The 19,775-nt window shown below is 40.1% G+C and overlaps 1 protein-coding gene and 1 pseudogene across 1 annotated transcript; both read right to left on the bottom strand.

Moving 5' to 3' along the window:
* Window positions 1–1,829: 1,829 nt before the first annotated feature.
* Window positions 1,830–3,390, bottom strand: LOC120292152 (scarecrow-like protein 8). The gene has a single exon (XM_039310160.1). The coding sequence runs from the start codon at window positions 3,323–3,325 to the stop codon at window positions 1,856–1,858; it is 1,470 nt and encodes a 489-aa protein (XP_039166094.1). The 5' UTR covers window positions 3,326–3,390; the 3' UTR covers window positions 1,830–1,855.
* A 2,598-nt stretch (window positions 3,391–5,988) lies between these two features.
* On the bottom strand, window positions 5,989–7,437 carry LOC120295664 (annotated as a pseudogene).
* Between the last annotated feature and the right edge of the window lie 12,338 nt (window positions 7,438–19,775).

The following is a 19,775-nucleotide window of genomic DNA, read 5'->3' as shown; positions in this document are numbered from 1 at the left end:
TATGAGAGATTTAGGAAAAGATATATCATTTGTGAAGTATGTGAAGAATTCGTTATTGAGAATCAAGATATATCAATTGTGAAGTATGAGGAGAATTCGTTGTTGAGAATCAATCTCTTACCATATTTCCTCCATTGGTGCCCATTGATTCAATCAGGGCAGAATATTTTTTTTTTGGGTAAAGGTAAGCATAATATAGATTTTATCAAACGAACATACAAAGAGAGGAAGCCCGGCACCAACAAAACAAACACTCAAAAGACAAAGGAATCAAGAGAGTGTAGGGGTGCCAATCAGGGCAGAATATTGTCCTTCTATAAAATGAGTAATTCTCAGCTCATGTTAGAAGTATCAAGATCCATGTGTATATCTTAACTGATAACAAATAAAATAAATATGAGAAATTAATGAAAATGGATGTATCATTTGTTAAAGTACCCAGGTAACTCGAAGTTGATAATCATTTCTTGATAAAATGTCCTCCATTGCTGCTTGATGTTGATCATATTCTGGTCTAGTCTTGTCCGTATATTTGAAGTATTTCTGCGCAAAAATGAGTAATTTTACATTTCATGTTAGAATTACTTAGATCCATATATATAATTTAGGTCCATCTAAACCTCTTTCATTCTCTGCCAAATAACAAGATAAATGAAATAACAAAAAAATTAACTTCTATTCTTAGCAAGTTAGACAAGCTAGTTATAATCCAATTAATGTCTATCAAGTCGTGTCTCAAAATCATATGAACAACGGAACCATCTTTTCATGTCTTCTCTTTTTCCAAAATTCTAAGAGATCTTCATGCGATGCTTACCATATATGCAATCGTTCTTCCCAAAAAAAAAGTTCACTTAATTTTTGAATTATGCAGAACATCACTTAAATAGATAAATTACTTTTCAGACAAAGTCAGAAGCAAAAGACCATGAATTTTGGCCATTAATTACCTCGGAAGCGAGGTGTCGAGGCTCTCACTTCCCTCGGAGACCTCGGACCTGACACTGGCATTGGTCGGGACCTGCAAGACCTCGTTGGACTCACCGCTGCTTGATAGGGATAGGGTGTTGCTGGACGACCTGAGGACATTGACGACAGATGTTCTGCGAACAGGGGCTGCCCTATGTTGTTGCCAGTTTGAGAGTGAGCGTCGAAGAGATCTGCGAGCTTCTTCGTGGGATTCTGGGCATGGAGGAGGTCCTGGATCGCGCGCTTGCCGCTTGAGGGTAGGTTCTTAGGCTAAGCGAAACGCTCTATTGATGAGAGACGTCTTGTGCTTTGCTTTGTGATGAGGAGTGAAAGTCGAGAGAGAGAGAGAGAGAGAGATGAGGACAAAAGAGCTCAGGGTCATGAGCACGAAGCAAGGAAGATGAACGGGAGGTGGTGCGAAAATTCCTCGTCCTTGCGGGGTCTAGATAAAAATTCAAAAATTATTAAAAAGTATCATGTTAGAGCCGGCCGTCCATGTTCGTAATTTTTTTATCAAAATTGGCTAAATGAACTCAATTGATAGAAAGTGAAAATATTTAGGATTGAATTGATAAAAAGTAAAAATGTTTATGACTTAATTGGTAAAATTGAAAAATTTATGATTAAATTAATAAAAGTATAATAAGTTTATAACTCAATTGGCAAAAGTGTTCCAACAAGATTTATGATTTATTGGAAAATTTTCCTGAGAATGTTTTCCCTCAAATCCAAACCTCTCTTTTTATTACTCAATTGCTTGGGTGGAGCAATGGGATTCTCTTCTTCTTTTCTCATTTTCTGAGGCAAAACACCTTAAAAATAATACATTATAGATATCACATCGCCATCCATGACACATAACATATACGTACATATATCAATTTGGTTAACACCAAGTGGATGCTACGACGAGAGTTCGGCTGCGCCAGCCGAAGCAAAACCCGCCATTCTCTTCTTTCACATTGACAATCGGGTCCGAGTTCCACACCAAACAGTGGAGCAACGCCATCAATGAGTCGGGCATGTGTCGACCCAAAGGCTTCAACTGGAACCCAGCCATCCCCATGCGGGCCCTCCACTTCCCGAACACCTCGCATCTTTCAACCCGGTCCCTACCCTCGCAAGCAACCGAGTTCCCCAATTTCCGACTCAGCCCCTCCTCTGCCCTCGCTCGCTCCGAGCTCTCCCACGGCATTGTGTACTCGAACGACTCGAGCAGCGCCCCGTAGTACGCCAGCGCCTCCTCCACGAGCACCGGGAATGGCGCCGTGTTCCTGTTCATATCCTGCTCCAACAGCGTCACCACCTGCGGCGCCAGCGCCTTCACGCGCCAGAGGAGCTCGTCGCGCGTGTTCTCCGCGGACACGCTCTCGTCCGGCATTCTGTACAGCTTGAACGCCAAGTTCACCGCCAGCACCTCGTCGGACTCGCAGCCCAGCGAGTCGCGGCTCAACTCGCTCAGCTTCTGGCTCACGATGTTGAATACTAACCTAAATCTTGCGTCGGCTGCGAGTAAACTCAGTCGATCCCCAAGCATCCTGAGCCTCTCCACACCGTTGATGCTATCTGCGAGCATCGTGATCTTGAGTGTGGATTGATTGCGCGCCTGAAGCATGGGCAGCGCGGCAAGGAGATTGTCGTACTGTCCTTCCCAACCAATATCGAAGTCAATTACATGGAGCTTGTTAGTGGAGGGTTGCTCCGATGCTGCCTCCAAAATCGCGTTATTGGCAGCCATGAAAGCGAGCTTAAAACAAGGAGACAGATCGTAAAGTGACCGAACCGACAACACATGTTCCTCGGTGAACAACTCCGCCACGGGAGGGGGGTAATCGACTGGGCTCACGCGCGATTTAAGCGCAGACAACATGTATCCCATCAATTTCTGCTTTGAAGTTCTCATGGGGTTCGGCACGGCAGACAAGCGTCTCAGGATCTCCGAAGCCACGTCTACTCTGCCCTCGTGTATCGCCGTCGCAGTCTCCAGTAGCGACTGCTCACACAAGATGGATACCGGAGACCTCTGGAGTCTCCGGACGGGGGTCTTGACGCTCTCTACCGGAGACCTGAAGCTCTCACTTCCCTCGGAGATTTCAGAACTGACAAAGGCGTTGCTCGGGACCTGGAAGCCCTCATAGAACTCAGCCCCGCTCGATAGGGATTGGGTGTTGTTGCTGAACGACCCGAGGACGCGGACGATCCGATCTCCCGCAAACAAGGGCTGCCGTGGGTCATCGCCAGTTTGAGAGTGAGCGTCGAAGGCATCTCTGAGCTTCTTGGGATTTTGGCCACAGAGCTCCTGGATCTCGCGCTTGCGGCTGGAGGAGAGGCTCTTAGGCCAAGCGGAACGCTCCATTGATGAGAGAGGTCTTGTGCTTTGCTTTGTGATGAGGGAGGAAAGTGAAGAAAGAGAGTTCGAGAGAGAGTGGTTGACAAAGACAGAAGAGCACTGGGTCACGGGCGAAAGAGGCAAATTAGATAAGTGGGAGGTGGTGCGCCACGTCCTCTGGGATCTAAAATAAAAAATGAATATCGTGTGTTATTAGTATTATTATTGTAATTATAGTTATCATATATCCAAGGTAGTGATGATTTAAGTCTCTCAAACGTCATATTTTTGCATGCGACTCAAAATTGTATTTTATGAAGCCTAAGAAGATCATTATTTCATATTTTTCATTCTGTTTTATTAACATTGTTAAAAATAATTGGAAAATAATTAATCTATTTACTGATTGGTTTAACCAAGTCCCAAACTTTAATTAAAAGGTCCAATTGAGCTTTAAAATTTGGTGTCAACACCGGTCATTATTCCGTGTTGGATTATTGCAAAAATTATCGAACTTAAAATTTCATTAACTAAAAAATTATGATGAATGAAGAATATTTTACTGCTAATAGCATAAAAAATTGTTATCAACTTAGTAGAATTTTAATTTGCATGGAAACTTATGAACCATATGATCAAAAGAAGTTATGACTATCTAAGGAAAACTACACCTATGTTAAAGAAAAGTTACAATCTGTTAGGTAATCTATCAATTAATAGAAAAAGAGACATACTATTAACTTAGCCAGCTGGCTATTTTTTGTGGACAATAAAAAATCATAGAATCTATATTACTTGCAACGACAAAAGGAAAATTATGTTATGTGAACGAGATTACACAATGATATGTAATAGATAAGTTGCTATTATCAATAAAAATTGTGAATTTCAAAGGAAGATTACTATCAATTAGCCAAAATCGTTCTCTTTTTTTTTTTTTCCTTATGTCACCGTACAGTAGGACCCTGAAAAGATATTTGTAGTTCCGCATCAAAATTGAAAAAAATTAAGTTAGGTTGTTTCTCCAAATAATGCTGGTCCTTTCTAGCACATTTATGAAAATAGATTTTAACAAAAACCCTAAATTTAATACAATATGAATCTAAGAAACATCTTTTTTTTCCAACTTGATTTATTGATAATTGTAATTTTTGGACATGATGATTTCACATTGGTTTACAATCTGAATTTGACACATGAAAGTAAATTCCAACCCTTGTTAATATGATGCATTCAGAGATTTTAGCACTCACAATATGTCAAAATTTGTAATCAATCTAATGGGGAATACATAGAATATGAAATACTTTATATTGGTTTGATAATTGCATAACTGGGACTTCTATACAATGACATTGACCATCTTGTTCTCTACTTTGCGTTGAATGGGAGCTCACCACGAACTGAGTCAACGATGGGCTTTGACTAGAGATCCACGCGGAACAAGCTTATATAACTTAGCCTTGGTTGGATTTTTAACTTTGATATTTTTAGTCATAACAAGTCAACAACTACTTATGTATCACTAAACTTGCACATTCCTTCAAATTAATGTTTGCAGGGCCGGAATTACTGCTATAATAAAAATTATTTAGATGATCAAAGAGCTCTGAACACATTAATGTAACATGTCGGTATAAAAAAGGAGAAAATGTAGGATTCTATCATGTTCGGTTTAATCAAATCTGAACTGACAACATTCGTTAGCATTTCTATTTGCATGAGATCGATGAAAATATTTACATTTATTTGGTGAACACAAAATCAACTTAGCTAGCGTGAAAACGTTGAACACATGTCAAACATGTGAAGAATGTCAATGGCTAGTGTTGGATAGAAGGGTATTTAAGGATGTCATTTGATCGAGAAGAGTAAGAAATGTGAATATGAAATTTCAAAGTCTGAAACCGTTCTCTATTACTTATCTTTATCCATGCGCATTTCAAATTGTGATCAAGAAAGAAAAACACAAAAATAGTGTTTTAATAAGATAGAGTAATCTATCACTAAGTGTCTGCACTAATAAACTATAATCTTTTGTTGATTCTATAATGAAATCCAACCAGTAGGCTATCAGCGTGGGAAAATGAATGTATGTTTAATTTAAGCCGAACTATTATAAATTTTGTGTGCAATCTTATCTTCCTTTAACTTTCTTTATTTAAGTCTATTGCATACTTATAGGTTATTCTAAAAGTATGATATTTCGCGAAATTGATTCTGATCCTCATCTAGACTTTTAAGTAACTTATTTTATTTCGCTTTATTTGTCAAGATTTCTTTCAAATATCTATTTATCCCCTCTAAGTATTCATACTAGCTTTATTACTACGAACCTCCAGAAATAATGTAACAGGTGGAACCCCACAACATCTATGGACAGAGAAGAAAGAGTGTGCACAAGAATTCAATATACACCAAACGAAACAAATCGTATAACGCAAGAAATGAAAGCAACCAAAGCACATAAGATACACATACGTATATTAATTTGGCGGAAATTTCTTTTTCCCTCAAATCAAAGCATCTCTCTTTTTATTGCTCATTGCTTGGGTGGGGAAATGGGATTCTCTTCTTCTTTTCCCATTTTCTCCGGAAATACACCTTGAAAACAATACATTATAGATATCACATCGCCATTGCCATCGCCATCCAAAGCATATAGCATACACATACGTATATCAATTTGATTAACTCCAAGCAGGTGCGACGGTGAGAGTTCGGTCGAGCCAGCCTAAGCAAACCACACCATTCTCTTCTTTTGCCGTGTATCCCGGGTTGACCCGGTTCCTACTGCCGATCCACCCCTTCAATGGTTCGGCCACGCGTCGACCCAGCGGCTTCAACTCGAACCCAGCCATCTCCATGCGGGCCCTCCACTTCCCGAACACCTCGCATCTTTCAACCCGGTCCCTACCTTCGCAAGCAACCGAATTCCACAATTTCAGACTCAGCCCCTCCTCCGCCCTCACTCGGTCCGAGTCGTCCCTTGGAGCTGTACCCGCAAACGACTCGAGCAGCGCCCCATAGTACGTCAGCGCCTCCTCCACGCGCATCGGGAATGGCGCCGTGTTCCCGTTCATCTCCTGCTCCACCAGCGTCACCACCTACGGCTCCAGCCCCTTCACGCACCGGAGGAGCTCGTCGCGTGTGTTCTCCGCGGACACGCTCTCGTCCGGCATTCTGTACAGCTTGAACGCCAAGTTCACCACCAGAACCTCGTCGGCCTCGCAGCCTAGCGAGTCGCGGCTCAATTCGCTCAGCTTCTGCCTCACGATATTGAATACTAACCTAACTCCCATTTTCGCTGCAAGTTCACTCACTCGATCCCCAATCATCCTCTCCTCAACGTTGAAGCTATCTGCGAGCGTCGTGAACTTGAGGGTGGATTGATTGCCCGCCTGACGTATGGACAGCGCGTGAAGGAGATTGAGGTACTGTCCTTCCCAACCAATATCGAAATCAATTACATGGAGCTTGTTGGTGGAGGGTTGCTCCGATGCAGCTTCCGCAATCACGAGATTGGCAGCCATGAAACCGAGCTTAAAACAAGGAGAAATATCGTAAAGTGACTGAACCGACAACACATGGTCCTTGGTGAACAACTCCACCACGGGAGGGGGGTTATCGACGGGGCTCAGGCGCGATTTAAGCGCAGACAACATGTATCCCATCAATTTCTGCTTTGAATAACCCATGGGTTTCGGCATGGCAGACAAGCCCCTCAGGATCTCCAAAGCCACGTCTACTCTGCCCTCGTATATTGCCGTCGCAGCCTCCACTAGCGACTGCTTCCACAAGGTAAATACCGGAGACCTATGGACGGGTGTCTTGACGCTCTCTACCGGAGACCTGATGCTCTCACTTCCCTCGGAGACCTCGGAAGTGACAACGGCGTTGCTCGGGACCTGGAAGACCTCGTAGGACTCAGTCCCGCTCGATAGGGATTGGGTGTTGCTGAACGACCCGAGGACGCTGACGATCAGATCTTCCGCAAACACGGGCTGCCGTGGATCATCGCCAGTTTGAGAATGAGCGTCGAAGACATCTCTGAGCTTCTTGGGATTTTGACCACAGAGCTCCTGGATCGCGCGCTTGCGGCTGGCGGAGAGGTTCTTAGGCCAAGCGGAACGCTCCATTGATGAGAGAGGTCTTGTGGTTTGCTTTGTGTGATGAGGGGAGGAAAGTGAAGAAAGAGAGTGAGAGAGAGTGGCTTTTTGATGAGGACAAAAGAGCTCATGGTCATGTGCGAGAGAGGCAAGGAAGATGAGTGGGAGGTGGTGCGAAAGTTCCTTGTCTTGAGGGATCTAGCCATGTACACGCGCTAAGTGGGAGGTGGTGCGAAGGTTCGACGTCTTGCGGGATCTAGCTAAGTTACGAGCAGTTGGGTCGATCGCAAATGATATAATGATACATGGTAAATTTCTTTTTTAGAAGAAAGGAAAATCTTGTCTTATTAGTATTATTATTGGGCAAATTTTAGAGAAGAATTTAAAGTGAAAGCATTTAAAAAAAAAAAAAAACAGATAAATTTGAAGTAAACCTTATCTCAAATAATAGTTTAAAGTGACAAATTTAATCTCAAATAAGGCGCCATACTCACTAGTAAAATCTTAATGTAGCCAATGACATTTTCATTCAATATCCTTTCTTTTCTTTTCTTTTTTTTAATTTCATTTTCTTTCTCAAGGATAACTATATTACACGGGTACCAACATAGAGTTTTTGGCGGTGTCCAAAAATTAATTTTGAGTGAAATTGTCATATCTGTATTACGTGTGTATTAGTATGTTTGGACCAATTTGTGAATTTCTGTGTGAGAGAGACCACATCTTTAACAAAGGGTGGTCAGGTCGTTCTCTTTCGAAGATGGAGGTTTTTAAGGAATAGCCGGTAAAATTAGGATACTACATGTTCATGAAATACTCCGGGAATTGTCCCCCGGCAAGGAGAATGCAAAGAAATATCCCTTGATCTTCCTCTGTTGTGAGGTAATCCTACTACAGGAGGAGAGATGAACATGCACTCAAACATCAGATGAATATGATAATTCCAAACATGACCATTATAACAAGTAAACACTTCAAGTTACATAGACATCAAAAGCAAGATTTAAAGAATACCACAAAGATCATCAGCTGAGAAATGACCCCCATTAAATGGAAAAAGGCATCGATACTTTTTTTTTTACGGGGAAAACTTAAAAATACACTAAAAATGAAGAATCCGCTAGTCCATGAATCAAAATTGCCAGGTTCAACCTTAAATGCATGTTGAGATTCGCATGTTAATATAAAATGCATGTAATAAAAAATAAAAAAACCGTATGGCGATGAAAATTGGAGTCTTGTTTTTGGTAATTTTAATCAAGGAAGAAAGAAAGAAGAAACAAAAAAACTAAAACACCATTTTTATTTATTTTGAGTAAATTTGGCCCATGCATATATTATTTCCCCATTTGTGGCTTTGCGTCCCTCCAATGGACCGTGTTGGAAATTGTGATCCATTTTCTTCAAAACTATCTAGAAATTACTAACTTAATCATGAAGGCGAGAACCTTCGCAGCAGCATCCATGTTGAAGATTGTCTAGAATTGTTGAGAATGGAGGTTGCTAGCTTAACCTAGAAGATTCACGTGGGAATGCAAGCAAGTAGAAGTCAAGCTGAAGAAGGTTTCTTAGTCAAAACAAATGTCAACTAAAACAAGTCATCTAAGGTCCAACAATTGTCTAGCTGTCTAGGGCAGTGACTAAATCAGTTGTAATTGCCTATAAATAGGCATGCGGTTCATCATTTGAAATGTGTGAGGTGAACCCTCCACCTTGTGTGGGGTGAACCCTCCACTATGAGAGGTCTTAGACCTCCACTGTGTGTGGGGGAGTTAGCATCAACACCTCCATCAAACTATTTTGTTTAACTAATGAAACTATGTTTCCATATCCCGTGACCTATATCCTCCAACTATCCTATCTTGTCCTTTGTCAATCTTCTACAAACTATATCATACACTTGTACACATCACTAATAAAAAAAAAATATCATCAATACCAAAACCACGCTTCCACACGCATACATCCAAATTTTTAACATGGTATAAGAGCTAGATTCACCTAGGTTCGTAACTGAGCCGGGTGTAAGGGACCATGAAGCCAGAACTAAGCATATTCAGATGGAGTTTTAGGCGTTTGTCCTCACCATCCTCAACTAAAAAGGCTAGAGCCCGAGTGAGAGCCTAGAGAGCCGGAGTCGAAGCTAGAGCCAAAATCAAAGCCAGAGCCCAAGCTAAAAACTACAACTAAGAGCATTTTGATGGCCCAAGATGTATGGGACATCATTGAAGAAAAGACATGCACATTCGAGGTGAGTGCAAGTGTTCCAACAAAATAATGCAAGGTATCATAGAAAGCAAGGGATCATGGAAAGTAGACAATATAAAAAGCATGGGATAAATTACAAGAGAAATTCCAAGGTAAGTTCGAGGCTTTATGGTACAATGTCCAAAGTATCCCAAAAATGGATCAAGGGGGAGTGTAGGAAATTGTGATCCATTTTCTCTAAAACTATCTAGAAACTAATAACTTAATCATGAAGGTGAGAACCTTCGTAGCAGCATCCATGTTGAAGATTGTCTAGAATTGTTGAGAATGGAGCTTGCTATTTGAACTTAGAAGATTCACGTGGGAATGCAAGCAAGCAGAAGCCAAGTTGAAGAAGAAATCCTAGAACAAGCTAGAGAAGTCTACATGCATGGGAAACACGTTTTCTTCATTAGCAAGCAGCCGAAAGAATGAAGCAAAGTTTCTTCATCAAACTCCAGCTGTTAAGGACTTATTGAAGAAGATAAAAAGAAGTCCAAGAGAGGATGAGGCGGTGAAGAAAAGAAACTTGAATGAAAGTCAACAATAGTGGCTGAAGAAGAAACTTGAACATGCGCAACAAGGGGCCTGTTTGGTAACCGGCAAAATAGTGCTAATTTATATTCTTTTGTTCCAAAGTAGATTTGGAACAGAAATGCGTTTGGTAAAATTTTTGTTCCCGGAACAAATTTCTATTTTTTGCTCCCAGTAGATTTGGAATAGAATGAAGAATAAAAAAAAAAAAAAGTTAATTCTTGTTCCCGAACAATTATAGAATCAAGCCCATATTTTCTCTTTTTATTTTCTTTTTCTTGTTATTCATCCATTTTCTTCTTCTTCATCTATTGTCACCACCACGGTTGCCGTCCACCGCCATCCGTTGTCCACCACCCACCACTGCCGGTCGCCGGCAATCGATCCGGCGAGCTTGCTGGAGGCTCGCCAGGCTAGGGTGAGGTCCGATGAGCTCGCTGGAGGCAAGCCCAGCTGTCGACGAGGTGGGCCTCGTGCAACCCCGCTGAGGCTCGACCGAGCCATGGATGGTCGAGTAGCCTTACTAGATCTAGGCGAGGTCACTCGCCCAGCCATTGCTTGGTCGAGCCTTGCCCAGTTGCTGGTGAGGCTCGGCCAATGAGGGTCGGCGACACTCCGGTGAGGTCACCAGCCCTCGTACGGCGGTCGCCGATCATCCTAAGGCGGCGACCGGCCACTTGAATAAGAAGAATAGGAGAAAGAAAGGAAAAAAAGAAAAAAATTAATAAAATTATTTAAAATTAAAGAAAATGATTTGGAGTAGAAATTTTGAACACGGTACCAAACACAATTCTATTTTGAGAATTGAAATTTTGGAAAGTTACCAAACGGCTTAAAATGTTAAGAAATTGTTCTTGGGAATAGATTAAAAAATCAATTATTTCTGATCAGAAATTGTTCCCTGGAACAGAAGCGTTACCAAACGCACCCAAGAAGTCAAGCTGAAGAAGGTTTCTTAGTCAAAACAAATGTCAACTAAAACAAGTCATCTATGGTCCAGCAATTGTCTAGCTATCTAGGGCGATGACTAAGTTGGTTGTAATTGCCTGTAAATAGGCATGCAGTTCATCATTTGAAATGTGTGAGGTGAACCCTCCACCTTGTGTGGGGTGAACCCTCCACCATGAGAGGTCTTAGACCTCCACCGTGGGTGGGGGAGTGAGCATCAACACCTCTATCAAATTATTTTGTTCAACTGATGAAACTATGTTTCCATATCCTGTGACCTATATCCTCCAACTATCCTATATTGTCACTTGTCATTCCTCTACAACTATATCATATACTTGTACATCAAAAACTATCATCAATACCAAAACCATGCTTCTGCACACACACATCCAAATTTTTAACAGACCGTGACCAAGAGAAGATGGGCCACCATATCTGCCTTTGCTAATCCTCGTTGGATGGGAATGTAATGGGGAATGTTGGGTTGGAGGACAATTGGGGGGGGCGCTGTAGGTAGTTTGGACAGCAAGTTGAAGCGGAGATGGACGGGAAGGACCGCTGGGTGCTTGCTAAGAAGGTCACTGAGCTCGAAAGCTTAGGTGAATTTGATAGATGTTCTTGATCATGGCTTATTGCCTTAATAACCATTTTCTAAGGTTGAATAAGTTCTTGGATATAAGTTGCGCTAGAATGGTTAGTGTATTTGACCGTATGCAGCACCTTGTGTCCATAGTTGAGTTTAGAGAGAGAGAGAGAGAGAGAAAGAGAGAGAGAGGGAGGGAGGGAGTAGTGTTTAAGGAATAGGATAAATATTTTTGAGATAAACTGGGCATACTATGTTTTGACACCATGCTTGTTCCTTCGAGTGTATAAAGCTATTTTGGGTTGGTAGTTGCTTCTTGCAATAGTATTATAATGTTCTATGCCTCTCTTTGTTGGATGGAAATTTTGTTGTAAGTAATCACCTACACGAGTAAACAGAGGATGAGATGCAGTTGGGGATAGGTGGGCCCATTACTTGTGTACCGTCCGATTTATTGGCCAATCAAACCCTCCTAGGGGAGATATTATGATCCTCTGTATGCAGTGAGACTTTCAGACATGTTAATAGATTATGTTGTTGGAGAAATCTTTCTGGAATATTTTGAAGCTGACAAAACGTTCCTATCAGTCTAGTCTGAAGTTTTGCATACTCTTCTATTAAAGTCTGAAGACCTCCGGAACTACCAGACTCAAGACTCAAAGTCTATTCTCATTGACAGTTTCTAATCCGTTGAAGAAAGGCTATCCAAAACTACTTCATTAATGATTTGGCCTTATCGACTGGAGAAGATCTCTTGGCTGGATATGACATAACAGATTCCTTTATTCAAATCAAGAATGATTAAAGATCCGATGATTGGCGAAGTATTCTTGGAAAGTTCTACTTATAGAAACCAAGATCCTGATTGTATGGGCGAGCAGGATTGATGGGCTATCGACATGTTCCTTTAATAGCTCGAATAATCTTCCTAATTGATTCTGTCCAACGGGAGGATTGGAAGAATTCCTTTGGTAAGTGCCAACGGGTATGATGGCACAAAGGAGTATAAAAGGAAGACGTTCCAAGTGTTCGAGGAGTGCACGATAGAAGAATTCCAAAGTCTGAAGCTCTTTGATACTTAGTCAATTCATTTGCTGATCGAAATCTTGTACGCAAAAGAGAGTCTATACTTTGAGATACCTTGAGGAAGTGTGATAGAATATCTACACTTTGTGGAATCAAGGGAAACGTCTTGTAACATCTCTTTTGTTCATAGTGAAATCTAGCCGTGAGCTGTCGGTGCGGAAGAGTGGATGTAGGCTTGAAATAAGCCGAACCACTATAAACCTTGTGTTCAATTTTCTCTTCCCTACTCTCTGCTTTACTTTAATCATAGTTTGATTTGTTAACTAAAGGAGAGCTTCCTTTATGATTTGTCTACTATTGCTTTCATATCTCGAGAAATTATTTAAATACCTATTCACCCCCCTCTAGGTGCTATTACTAGCTATATCATATGTGAAAAGTGAGATGTCGCGGGATTGCCTCTTTGTTTGCTACAATTCAAGAAGCATCTTGTCCAATTGAGTGCAGGGCATGGGACTTGGAAGGATATGGATGCCATAAGGTGCGTAGGTTGTCCTAAGATGACTTGTTAACACGTTACTAGTCTTTAAATGGACTTGACAATTTAGCAGTTACGAGACTTATCGAGCTACTTTAGGGAGAAACTGCCCTCAAATCCTCCTACATAAATCACCATTTCCGTAAGCAGCGTAGTAGGAATCCCAAAAGTATTTTAGGAGAGTTATGGGGTTCTTAGGAATTTGTCAAATGACAACTGATTTGCGGCTTGATCCTGCCAAGATGAATATGCAATATGTTGCTTAATACTTGACATTTCTCATTTGATTATTTATTGTGATTTTTTGTTTGCATCAATAGTTAGAAGAACTGTGTATGTTATTTTGGATAATGGCATTGTTGTTTTTTAGTGAGGTTCACAGTGGAAGCGTACTTTTGCCAACTTTTGGATGTGCAATTGCCACAAAATCTCATGTTTATATGTATATGTAGTGTTGAATTAGGTTAAGCATTTGACACGTAGGAATTGAAATCCCTGATATTCTTATACTGAGATCTAGCAGTTGTTATTAACCTTAATAGAAGTCTTTTGGCAGCTATTTGATTATCAAGATAGTATGGGGCTGCTTCTGAAGTTTGAAGAGTTAGGTCATGCATTATTAGAAGCACAACGGCTACTCCAATGACAACGATCATCACATCTGGTTGCAATGTCTGAAGCTAAGGAGAAAGAGGAAAACCGGAGGAAAGCTTTGGCTTTTGAAAGGCAGTGCTGGCAGATGTATGCTACTTCTTGCTCATATTCTTGTAATTTGAATGCTCAAGATTTTTCATTGCATTTAACTGTCTTATATTTTGGAGATGCAGTCAACTAATGACAAGCTGTCTACTGAATATGTGCTGCCAAAATTTCATTCTTGGGCACTAGGGATTGCTAAATCGAAGAATTTAAAGATATAACAAACTCAATTGCAAGATGCTTCTTTTATAATCTAGCATAACGACCATACTCCTGGTGAAGAACTCTTGCTGGAGCAGCAGTATGATTCTAATTGCCAAATTATGAGTTGCTAGTCATGTTAGATTTCTGGAGACCTAAGATCTGAGGAAAGCCTTGGCCTTTGAAAGGTAATGCGTGGCAGGTGTATGCTACTTCTTGCTGATAGTCTTGCAATTTGAACTTTCCGTTTTTTGAATGCTGTAGATTTTGCATTGTATCTATTTTCAAAGTCTTCTATTTTGGAAATACAGTCAACTAATGACAAACTGTTTGCTGCATTTGTGTTGCCAAAACTTTGTTCATGGGCACTAGGGATTGCTAAATCGCATAGTTAAAAGGTAAAAGCAAGGTCAAATGTGAGATGATTCTTCTATGATCTAAAATAAGAGTGGAGACCTCTTGCTGCAGCACTAGTTTGCTTCCGATTGCCAAATCATGTGTTTCCATTCATGTTAGAATTGGGTAATATCTCTCACCTAAGAATTTTTGCTCTATTGCAGTCCATTCTCATGCATAGGAATCAAAAGTAGGCAGTGGGGTTCAAGTATAGAATTTTCCCTGGACTAGTTACTCCAAATTGTTGCCAAGTGCCACATTACAATATTTCGTCCTCATGGACAACAAATCAAATGTAGGCATTAGGATTGATCAAGTGAGGAATTTTCTCTAGACTAGTTAACCCGAATTATTGCATTAGTGCTAGATCGCCTGTTGAATATGCATGTTCATCATGATTATATTTAACTGCTTGCGGGTCTATGATCAATGCCTTGCTTAATTAAGCACTTCTTGTATGTAGGACTCGTGTCTTTCTTTCTTTTTTTTCCTCGTTTCTTTTATTGCAATTGGTTTCTTGTGTCTTTTCAATTTTTCTATTTCCAGACAATTTTATTGGCTATATGTAGCCAACTCAAGCATATAAATCAACAGTTTGTGTTTGCTTGATTGAAGGGTGGATTAGCCGCTTGGTTGAATGTGTTAATCTAGTGATTGATGAATCTGACAGTGCACCACCGATTCTCAAGAAAAAGTTCAAGATCTTTGTTGGTGCTTGATATCTTCATAAATTATTGATGAGGATCTTCTTGTGCCACAAAGGTTAACGAGAGTGCTGTTTCAGCTTTTTTGGGTTTTTGTGGGGGTTATGGTATAATTTGGCGAGAGCTTGCTCCTTTCATTCAATTGAATTCAGTTTTGTGGCAACAAGTCACTATCTTCTTAAAAGTAAGTTTTCTAACTCCTATGAAAAAGCCAAGCGTGAAAGGAAAAGAAGTATTGCTTTTGTAAGCTCCTTTCACGCATTAATGATTTATGACATTATGGATCTAATTCTATTTTCAAGGAAACTTATCTAGTAAAAACCGCTCACATTAATCAGGAAACCTCCACCGAGTTCAACATTGAACAATGTCCAAGAGATCATCCCTCACTTGCCTGTAAATGGCTTGTAAGGAGGAGTCCCCCCGGGATATCCAATTCAGGGGAACCTTTTAAGGACTTGTTCAGGTCCATTAAAATCAAGACTCCACAATCATGTCAAAACTATGAGGGCTAGACATCACATCACGTCACATCACATCCCCTTGATCAGGACAGATCTCCTTGGCAGATTTAAAAACAGCGCAGTAATCGAATGATGCGTATTGATTGTTGTTGTTGTCGTCGTCGTTTGTCATGATTGTGGCGGTGGGGGTTTAGATCATCCTCACTGGATTGTTAATGATTCACTGATAGAAAGTTGAAGAAGACGGGGGTGTTGATGTCGTCACCTTGTGCACGGAGTCGTCCCTAGGGCTTGGTGAGTCCATGATGAGTTAGGTTGGATATGAGAAAGAGATTCCGGCAAGTGTGTCGGCCTCACCTTAAAAAATATGGAATGCGGAGCCATGATTTTGATGGCCTCCTCTCTCGTACATCACTTCTTTCATGCCCATCATCATGTTGCTGATTTTGCCGCTATTCCTCTCTCCACCACCACCCCCTCCTTCACGCGCGGGGTCGACAGGGTTGTAGATGGCCAGATTGAAGTCGGCTGTCTGGGCTCTTGCGCCATCAAGATTCGCAGGATCGCTCCCATCGAGCGAGAGACTCTTTTGGGATTTCTCTTGAATTGCTTGCAGGAACTTCACTCGGGCCTTATGCGGCAGGAGCAGCATCTGTTTTTATTTTTGGATTCGAGCGATTAGCATGAAATGATTTGGCTTTTTCCAAGGATTTTAATCCCCTAAACATTATTAAGAACTTAATTCTCTTAATTAAGTACTATCTTAGTAAAGATTATCTTTGGATATATCTCTAATTAATACATCTTGCAGTGACTTCAGATTGAAGATAGCATCTTATTAACCGTGATACAACTTTTAATCGATGGTATGATTGTCATGTTCGTGTTCCTTAGTATTCTCCAACACATATTTATGAATATTCCTTTTTAAGTAAATAAATTGCCAAAAAGAAATTATTCATCCTTTGAACTTTCATCCAACGCCTTATAAATTCCATTAGGATTTATTTGCTGGGATGCATGATTTATTAGCCAAGTTGATAGATAAATGTGTTTCTTATTAAGTTTGAAGACATGACTTATTGTAAAGATTCCAAACGATATTTGTTTTAGACATCAAGCAAGAATTGATTTCTCTCTACTTTATATAATATTTTTCTTAGTTTGTGAAATATTTAGGAAAAGATATATCATTTGTGAAGTACGAGGGGAATTTTTCATTGAGAATCAATCTTTAACCATATGAGAAGTTAATGAAAATGGATGCATCATTTGTTAAAAGTACCCAGGTGAGTCAAAGTTGACAATCGATTCTGAATGATATGTCCTCCATTGCTGCCCATTGTTGATCAAATTCTGATCTAGTCTTGCCCATGTGTTTGAAGTCTTTCTACGCAAAAATGAGTAATATTACATTTCATGTTAGAATTACTTAGACCCATATGTAAAACCTCTTTCATCCTTTTGCCCAAAAACAAGATAAATGAAATATATATATATAAACTTCTATTCTTATGATCCAAACATGATTTGTCACGTTATATCCCGAAATCATATAAATAGTGAAACAATCTTTTCATGTCTTCTCTTTTTCCTAAATTTTAAGAGATTTTCATGCGACGCATATCGTATATGCAATTGTTCTTCCCAAAAAGAAACTTCACTTAATTTTTGAATTACGTGGAATGCCACTTAAATAGATAAATTACATTTCAAACAAAGTGAGAAGTAAAAGAACACGAATTTTGGCCCTGGATTACCTAGGGAGCGGAGTGTTGATGCTCTCACTTCCCTCGGAGACCTCAGATCTGACACAGGCGTTGGTCTCGGGAGGGCCTGCAAGACCTCATTGGACTCGGCGCTGCTTGATAGGGATTGGGTGTTGCTGAACGACCCGAGGAAGTTGACGACCAGATGTTCCGCAGGGGCTGTCCTGTGTTGTTGCCAATTTGAGAGTGAGCGTCGATGAGATCTGTAAACTTCTTCATGGGATTCTGGGCATGGAGGAGATCCTGGATCGCATGCTTGCGGCTGGAGGAAAGGTTCTTAGGCCAAGCGGAAGGCTCCATTGACGAGAGAGGTCTTGTGCTTGCTTCGTGATGAGGGAGGAAAGCCTAGAGAGAGAGAGAGAGAGAGAGAGAGAGAGAGAGAGGGGACATGTAGGTGAGGACAAAAGACCTCAGGGTCATGAGCACGAAGCAAGGAAGATGAGCGGGAGGTGGTGCGAAAATTCCTCGTCCTGTAGGATCTAAGAAAAAGAAAAGTACGAATATATGGTCTTATTAGTATTTTTGTTGCAAAAATTGTTATCATATTCATATATCGATGGGAGTAGTGATTTAATTTTCTTAAATGTCATACTATGCACGTGATCCAAAATCATATTTATGAAGCTTAATGAAATCATTATTTCGTATTTGTTGTTTTATTTTATTAATATTGTAAGAAACAACTGGATTTTAATTAAGCGATTTCTTATAACTTTCATGATTCTTTATATCTTTTAAAATTATGCATTATTTCCATTTGATTATACATATTCTTAATTTATCTCGTTTGATTATAACTGATATTACAATATCATGTTACATTAAATAGTCATCTTGTAAAGGTTATAAGTAGGTTAATGTATTTTTCATTATTAAATAAAAGGAAATTACACAATTCTCTCTTCCGCATATTTTTATCTTGATGCCTATCATAAAACGAGCCCAACTGCATTTCTAGAGGTTATGGTAATCTCACCCATACCAGCCCCTTTCCTTAAAACATTAGCTAAGCAGCTCAACCGAACTACTTCTTCGACGAACTCCTTCCAGTCAAAACCATCTCAGCTTCCTCCTCATCAACTTGCGCCAAATCAAATGATCCCCCAGAAGATCGTCCGCTAGAGATGCTTGGGTTTGTTAAGGGAAGTTCTGCAGCCATCGTGTAATGAGGAAAAAGAAGTGGACTAGCAGAGAATCAACTCGGACATATTGTCGAACAGTTGATAAGCGCAGTGTGTAGTGGTGGGGAAACTAGGGCGATGGAAATAACGAATGATAATAGAGGAGGATTAAGGATGATCAAGAAGAATGGGGGACGATGATCACGGAAGTAGCTGAAAGAAAACATTATTGTGATGCTGGGAAAGAGCCCAATGAAGAGAGAAGCTCTCACAGAGGATAAAGAATCATATCTATGCCTACCTTCCTGAGCATAACTTGATATCTCATTCTTTTTAGAATGTAAACACGAATATATAAAGAAGTAAAATTTCTCAAATTGATGTGAACCAGTGTTTCGTTAACTCCATTCACATTGATTAACGAAAAATACAGTTTTATCATTTTTTTTTAAAAGAAAGATGCGGCATCAGGAAAAAAATATTAAGAGAAGAAGGATAAAAAAATAATAATAAAATAAAAATTATCAAATTGATTTAAACCAGTGTTTCGTTAACTCCATTCACATTGATTAACGAAAAATACATTTTTATTAATTTTTTTAAGATAGATGCGGCATCAGAAAAAGAAAAATTAAGAGAAGAAGGATAAAAAAATAAATAATAAATAAAGAAAGGACAAGAATAATAAAAGGTCATTTAAAAAAGAGCTAAAAATATCAAAACCACCCCTCTCGACCACCAGCCACCGCTGCTTCCGGCCATGGCCACTCCAGTCTCACTAAGCTCGCGCCATGGCGCACATGGGTGCTCAGCCGTCACGCTTGGCCATAGCCGCTCAAGTTTCATCAAACTTGCCCTATTAGGGCTGCATGTTTTTGTTTCTCGGATCTGTTTAAAACAGATTTTGTGTTTTTTTGTTTTAGGGAACAAAAAGAACAGAAACGCGTTTGTTTGCGTTTCTCTTCTTTTTTGTTTTTTTTCGTTCCGGAACAAAAAAGAACAGAAATGAGAAACAAAAAAATTGTTTCTTGTTCTAGAAACGATTTTGAAGAAATGATTTTTTGTTTCTTGTTTCTTCTTCTCTCTCTTCTCTTTTCTTCCTCTTTTCTTCTTCTTTTCTCTTTGGCCGGTCGCC

This window comes from Eucalyptus grandis, chromosome 1, assembly GCF_016545825.1.
Source record: "Eucalyptus grandis isolate ANBG69807.140 chromosome 1, ASM1654582v1, whole genome shotgun sequence".
NCBI classification, from domain to species: Eukaryota; Viridiplantae; Streptophyta; class Magnoliopsida; order Myrtales; family Myrtaceae; genus Eucalyptus; species Eucalyptus grandis.
Note: the sequence above shows the minus strand (reverse complement) of the source record. Positions and strands in the feature narration are given on the sequence as shown.